Source organism: Engraulis encrasicolus, chromosome 24, assembly GCF_034702125.1.
Source record: "Engraulis encrasicolus isolate BLACKSEA-1 chromosome 24, IST_EnEncr_1.0, whole genome shotgun sequence".
NCBI classification, from domain to species: Eukaryota; Metazoa; Chordata; class Actinopteri; order Clupeiformes; family Engraulidae; genus Engraulis; species Engraulis encrasicolus.
This window is the reverse complement of record NC_085880.1, coordinates 19,663,528-19,671,027: the sequence shown is the minus strand read 5'-3', so window position 1 is coordinate 19,671,027 and position 7,500 is coordinate 19,663,528. Positions and strand designations below refer to the sequence as shown.

General features: G+C 43.7%; 1 protein-coding gene across 1 annotated transcript in view; it reads left to right on the top strand.

Annotated features, from left to right (window-relative positions):
* Nucleotides 1-7,500, top strand: part of LOC134440890 (echinoderm microtubule-associated protein-like 6) — a 151,637-nt gene that overhangs the window by 73,185 nt on the left and 70,952 nt on the right. The window contains exons 9-11 of the mRNA XM_063191044.1: nt 3,482-3,738; nt 6,464-6,676; nt 7,375-7,500. The exon at nt 7,375-7,500 is cut by the window's right edge and continues 42 nt beyond it. Of these exons, the coding sequence (XP_063047114.1) occupies nt 3,482-3,738; nt 6,464-6,676; nt 7,375-7,500 (596 nt within the window). The remainder of the gene's footprint in view (nt 1-3,481; nt 3,739-6,463; nt 6,677-7,374) is intronic.

The window sequence follows — 7,500 nt, the reverse complement described above, 5'->3', positions numbered from 1 at the left end:
TTAAGTGTTAAACCTTGGTTAGTAACTGAGACGAAAATGGTTAATGTCATGAGAGTTACATTACGTAAGGGTTAACGTTCGGCGAGAAGGTCGCTACCGTGGAATAGCAGCACGACAGAGAGAATCTTTAGACCCCGACGCGGAGCGGAGGGGTCTTGTTCTCTGAAGTGCTGCTATTCCACAAAGCGACCGACTCGCCGAAAGTTAACCCGCTTATTATATGGATATACTTAAATGATTCACACATGGCGGGGACATTTCTTTAGGCCTATTTAATGTTAAGATTGTTGCTGCGCAAAACAAAACAGTGCCGTACGTTGTGGAACACCGCTAGGCAACAGCTAGGTAGCCAGGACAACAGGTGTTGTCTATCACAGCAGCTGATTAGAGTGACAAAAGACCGGACCCCCTGCGGAGTGATATGAAACATTCGCTTTAGCCACTGACTTGTATACAAGCCAGTGGCTTTAGCAGTGAACGTCTTGTTGCCATTGACAGCGGTAGCCAGGACAAGGGGTGCTGTCTATCACAGCAGCTGATTAGAGTCTTGTTGAAAAGTCGCTTTAGCAGTGAAAAGTCTTGTTGCCATTGACAGCGGTCTGTTATAGACCAACCCGTCCGTTATCGAAAAATAACAGACGTCCGAACGTTGGGGAGCCCCGTTGAAATGAATGGAGCATTCGACAGATGACGTCACAACCATATAATAAATTCAATTATCATAGTGTATGTATGTAAAACACATTGGATTAACATTGTGTGCATGGAATGGGCTGTATAAATAATACTCACCGCACTTAAATAAGAACCCTACTGATTTATTTTGCCCGGAGAAACAGGCATACAAAGTAACAGTAAAAGTAAATTCAATGTGTAAGTACAACACTAGCACGTGATGTTACGTAACTGTTACACCATTTACTCCATTGTACCTAATGAGGTAGATAGACTATTGTTACTGAAAAACACTACAAAAGCTAACAAGAACCCACCACAAATTTGATTCAACCAGTTGGTTTTAAGGCAAGCACACATGTCTACTGGTTACTCAGATAAGTGACCTGTGTTGGAAGGAAACAGTCTTTCTTTTTTTACTTTTGACACCTCTGCTCCTTTGGTGCTGCATGTCTGCCACCACTGTCGTCTGTCCCCTGGTCTTCAGAGACATGAGATGGCGGAGATCAAGGACAGAGACGGCGGTGACTTCAAACGCGAGCCTGCAGGGTACCAAACGTGTGCTCTGACTTGTACATCAAAGATCGAGGCTCACTGACGTCACAGTCGAGAGCAGACGCAGAACCCTAGTGATGGTCACACCCACAACCCTAGCGATGGTCACACCCACAACCCTAATGATGGTCACACCCACAACCCTAATGATGGTCACACCCACAACCCTAGCGATGGTCACACCCACAACCCTAGCGATGGTCACACCCACAACCCTAGCGATGGTCACACCCACAACTCGAGCCATGGTCACACCCGCAACTCGAGCCATGGTCACACCCACAACCCTAGCGATGGTCACACCCACAACCCTAGCGATGGTCACACCCACAACCCTAATGATGGTCACACCCACAACCCTAGCGATGGTCACACCCACAACCCTAGCGATGGTCACACCCACAACCCTAGCGATGGTCACATTACGTTACGTTTCATTACATTTAGCTGATGCTTTTATCCAAAGCAACTTACAGATATTACAGGGCATTGGCTACCGTCCCTGGAGTAGGATGGGGATAGGTGCCTTGCTCAAGGGCACTTCAGTCATGGAGTGGAAGGGTGGGATTTGAACCTGTAACCCTCTGATATGAAGCCCATTTCCTTAACCATCAGGCCACAGCTGACACACTGATCACACCATCAGCGTCTTTTTTCGGTAGGGTGCACACATCCAAAGGGGCTTTTAGCAGGTGCCAGACAGTAGTGTCAGACAGTGAAAAGAGGTACGCTAGGTCTTCACACTGCTAATTGCACTGTAAAAAAACCTTTATTTACAGTTTTTCTTGATTGCCTCCACACAATTTCTGGTAAGTTCTGGTACATCTCACCCATTTCCCAACTCCCCTAATCAATGTCACTGAACACTAAGCACAATTCCTTCTTTACACTCACATTTCAATTTTAAAACACACTCTTTTCAAACCACTACACACAATTGTCTGGGTTACACACAATTTTCATGAAAAATCCCTGGTTGTCGCAATGAACACACTGCCATTCAAAATACTAAAATCAACTGCCTTACTATGTTCACTTCCTCATCACATGGGCAAACTATCTTCATACCAGTTTACAATCTGAAATCATCACCCCATAAGGACACACAATGCATGTGATTTTGATGAAAACATGAGTGGATGCAGTGAGAAGACACATTTGTTCCAAAATATGTTTTACAATAGATCACTTTCATGTGGTTACCCAATATTTTACAAAAAGATTAGTGCATTTTTTAAAATGTCACAAAAATATGTAAATATATTTTTTGCCACACATCTGTGTACTCAGAGTCTAAAAACAACATTTCAGTATTTTACTACAGAAAAATACCCTCTTTAGTAAGTAGAACAGTGAAGAAAATAAGTTTCTACTGTGTGTCAAGTTGAGTATAGAGTTTTACCTTGTGCATATTAGTGTTCAATGGTTCACATAAGAGTGTATTAAAATGACTGCGTGTGTGTGTCATTTGAGAACAAAATTACCTTTTTAGAAGAGAGTACATTGTTTTGAGACAAGACGTGCATTTTTCAGAGGTAGTGAGGAGTTTTGCCCACTGTGTGTGAGGTATGGAGATTTGTGTGTAGAGTTTTGAGAATTCGAGAACTGATTCCGAAAATTGTGTGTAAGCAATCGAGAAAAACTGTAATCAAAAGATGCAATGTTTCAATCACTCTGGCCCTGGCCTGGATGCTAGTCTTCAACTAGGAAGTCGTGGGTAAGTGGTTAGAGCATCATACTTGTAGCATAAAGGTTGCCGGTTCGACTCCCGACCCGCCAGGTTGGTGGGGAAGCCAGTGCTCTCCCCCATCCTCCTCAATGACTGAGGTACCCTGAGCATGGTACCGTCCTGCTGCACTGCTCCCTTGCAGCGCCATTGGGGGCTGCCCCCTTGCACAGGTGAGGCATACGTAAATGCATAAATTTTTTTCTGTGCAGTTTACACTTGTGTGCTGTGGAGTTCTGTTTCACAATGACAATGGGAGTTGGAGTTTTCCAGGTGGGCTTTGGCTTTCACATTCAAAGGCGCCCCCCCTTGTGGCAGCATAACTTCACTGGGGGTTAGGGTTAGGGAAAGGTCTAGGTTTAAGGCCACGTAATCAACATGCGACATGGCAGGAATGCCCTCAATGTCAAAAATTGGAGTCTGGTCAAAGGTAGTCAGAAATTGATGAGTTGGGATGAGACTGTGTTGCTTTTCACACTATCCCAGTTCTCCCACTGATGCTCCATTCCTCTTGGTCTACTACAGGGACATGACGGAGGTGGTGCACATCAAGGACCGCAAGGAAGTGATCCACGAGATGAAATTCTCCCCGGACGGCGCGTACCTGGCCGTGGGCTCCAACGACGGCCTGGTGGACGTGTACGCGGTGGCGCAGCGCTACAAGAAGGTGGGCGAGTGCAGCAAGTCCTCCAGCTTCATCACGCACCTCGACTGGTCCATCGACAGCAAGTACCTGCAGACCAACGACGGGGCCGGGGAGCGACTCTTTTACAGGATGCCAGGTTAGTTTACAGCAGTGATTCTCAAAGTGTGGTCCGGGGACCACTGGTGGTCCACGACAGAGCTCAGGTGGTCCGCGAAAGGATATCTACTTTTCCAAGACAAGCTAGAAGTAGGCTATATTTGTAACATTATTACAAAGCTAAACACAGCTGAAGTCATATTTTCACAAAAATAAGACAGGCTTGTAATTTGAATAAAGAGTAAGTGATCTGCATTGAAAGTAGCCCCTCAACTGTCCTCAGTTTGAAAAAGTTTGAGAAACACTGTTTTACAGGATGCCCAGTGAGTATTGCCGTGTAGTCAGAGTACTGTAGAACAGCTGGTTTACAAGATGTACGCACACACAGTCCACAAGGAAGATAACCCTACATTGCTCTAGGGAAGGTACAATTCCGTGTAAGTTGCTTTGGATAAATGTCTCAAAGTGCAATGTAATATAATCAGAGTTGTGTAAAGTAGAAGTAGAAGTACTTTTACAGATGTAATTACAACACTAGTAGTATGGTATTACAAAGTTGAAACCATGTACTATCTTACCTTTAGTGTTGTAATCACTGTACATCTGTAAGAGTACTTCTACTTCTATAACTATGAATTTCACGAGTTTGTCCTTGAGTGCTTGGTGTACAATATGCATGTTTGGCATGTTAGCTGGCCTCGGTCCCGGGGTGCTTTAAACGGAGCTCATGCGGGATGAGATCCGCTTCCCCCCCTATGTGTATAGAGGAAGTGTAGCTGGGTGTTCTAGTGAAATGGAGGAGTATGGGGAGGTGGTGGGACAATTCGGAAAGCCTTCGCGCATGACAGGTGAAAGAGGGAAGGAGGGATTTAAAAATGCGCGAAGGCAGGAGCAAGTAGCCTAATGACGGCTGTCAATCACTCTCGGACTTCCTCCAGAACTACGTTTATATATAAACAACATGTAATACTAATGTAATGAGTCAGAGCAGTGGGGACAGCTGTGTCTTGAGTGGTCATGGGTTGGTCCTTGGAGGGGAAGTTTACAGGTGTAGTTCCTGCTGCTGTACTTAACAATATGTGGAGAGAGCAGCAAGTCCAAAAAGTCAGAGAATGCACGCGCATCAGTAGCACAGGCACTGGACCAAACAGAAGATAACTGCAAATAGAAGATAAAGGTCTGTAATGCTGTTCGATGCTCCTTGGCCTTGCACTTTGATGAAGGACTGAGAGTCGGAAACGTTGTTCCATTAAGGGGAGCATCGAACTGTGTAGTGGACCTCCATCTTTTCCTCTCACAGAGAACAGCAAGTACCTGCAGAAGAAGAACAGGGCCAGAGAGACTCTTGAGTCAGAGACGTGTGAGAGTGCCTGTAATATTAATAAAGGGTAGCCTTAAGTCTCACATTCCTTCATATTCTGTAAATAATTAAAAGCAACGGTGTCACCTGAATCATTTGGCGATGTACGAAAATGTCTTTAACCAAGGCCACGTGTCGTCAGCTCCTCTGTCAAGCACACGTGCGGAAAATATTTAAGCTTTTAAGCTTTAATAAGGAGAAACCTTATTAAAACACGACCACTTCTGCCGTATTTTGCATTTTATCTGAAGGCAAGCACAGCACCGATGTGTCCTGAAGCAGAGGAAGAAAAGGAGAGAGAGGAAAAACAAGAGGAAGAAAGATTTTGCTTTTCTTTGTACCACCGTGCTAATTAGAAGCTTGCGAAGGTTCCGACTGAGTTAAAAGGTGCCAGGCAATTAATCCTCCTTGTCAACACTTTAAGATCCGTTTGAGTTTGTGGCTTAATTAATCCAAATGAGAGTCACCTCGCCTTATTGTGTTTATTCAAGGCAAAGTTTGTGTTTTGGGCGCAAAAAGGGAAAGACAAGAACGCTAATTGTGAGGCTAATTGAAATGCAGTGAAAACAGACAAAAGAGGCATGGGAGAATAGCAGGATGTGCTGTGGGCTGTCATAATAATTTTCTTTTTTGCTTGAACGGCTCTTCTGAACGTCTACCTGTGTGTGATGTGTATGTATAGCGTGTGCACAGCATGTATGCAATTGTGTGTTAACTCAGTAAGACAATCTGAGGAAGGCCGAGAGGTCGAAACGTCATTGCCAATGAATGAATGAATAAAAAGAAGAAAAAATAATTTAAAGAAGAAAAAAATCCAAAGGAGTGTGCGAACCTTTTTTCAAAAAATATGTATAGCGTGTGCACAGCATGTATGCAATTGTGTGTTAGCTCAGTAAGACACAGCCCCTGTAATTAATTAGTTGTTACCAGAATGGCGATGACCAAGACCAAGTATTACTAAAGGTCCTGTGCACCAGGCTTGTACGAAATTCCGAATTGACTGAATTTCAATTCAAAATAATGCCACAATACAAACACTAGATGGTGCCATTACCTTGAATTTCTTTGAATTTAATCTACACCACCCATTGAAAGTACATAGAACACCACCACCTAGTAATCGTATTATGGCATTACTTTGAATTGAAATTCTTTCCATTCAGAATTTCGTACAAGCCTGCTGTGCACTGTCATAGTGGTGTAGTATGTGTAGGTTTTTTAAATGTACGTTTTTTTCAGTGACTATTTCAGCGTTCTACTGGTGTAATGGCGTGTGTTAAGGGGCTAATTAGTGATATATTATATGGATGTATTTATGGATATATGTTATATGCATGTGTGCAATGTGTTTGTGAGTGTGTGTCTGCTTCTTGACGTCTTGTCTCCTCTCTTTCTCCTCTCACAGCAGGGAAGCACCTCACCACCAAAGAGGAGACCAAAGGGATCCACTGGGTCACATGGACATGTGTGATTGGTCCAGAGGTAACTGGGATCTGGCCCAAGTACACCAACATCAACGACATCAACTCTGTGGACGCCAACTACAACAGCGCCGTCATGGTGACCGGAGATGACTTTGGCCTGGTCAAGCTCTTCCGATTCCCCTGCCTAAAGAAAGGTCTGTGTTAAGAAAACTAGTTAATTTGTGTTAAGAAAACTAGTTAATTTGACAATACACAACGAGACCACGACAATCAGATCAGCGTACAGTTGGTTTACAGAGGGATTGAGATGCCTAGAGAACATGCTCTTTGGTTGCCTTTTGTACTCTCTCTGTCTCTCCCTCCCACAAGCAGGAGACACAGGAAAGGAAAACCACAGGGGTCACACTGGTCAGTGGAGAGAATAACTCCCCTTGTCCCCTATGCTTCTTACCAGAGGCAGCCTTAAGTGTGTATGAATCTTCCTAGTCACAGAGTTCCCTGGTGAAAACTTCAAAAAGAGCAGAGTGTAACAGTATATAACAAATATAAACAAAAGTGAATATAAAACAAAGTCTTTGCTACGGATTACAATTATTTCTACAGTCTGCCATTCACAACACTCCCTCATCACACTCACTGGACGACATAATAATAAACATCGTATTTCAGTCAGACTGAAAATTACAGAAATATTGATCTTGTCCTGAGAGGAAATTGCAATGAGATATTATATTGCCTTTTCTGACAACTTGCATTGGTTCTTTGATTTAAGCTTGAAGGAAACTTTTTATTCATTTGCAACTGAGAAGTTCAAGAGGTTCTACATTGATTCTTTGATTTAAGAGTTTTTGTTTTTAGTGAAAGAAACTTTTTGTTTACTGTTTCATCACAGCCGCAAAGTTCAAGAAGTATGTCGGCCATTCTGCCCACGTGACCAACGTCCGCTGGTCACATGACTTCCAGTGCGTGTTGACGACGGGCGGCGCGGACCACTCCGTGTTCCAGTGGCGCTTCCTGC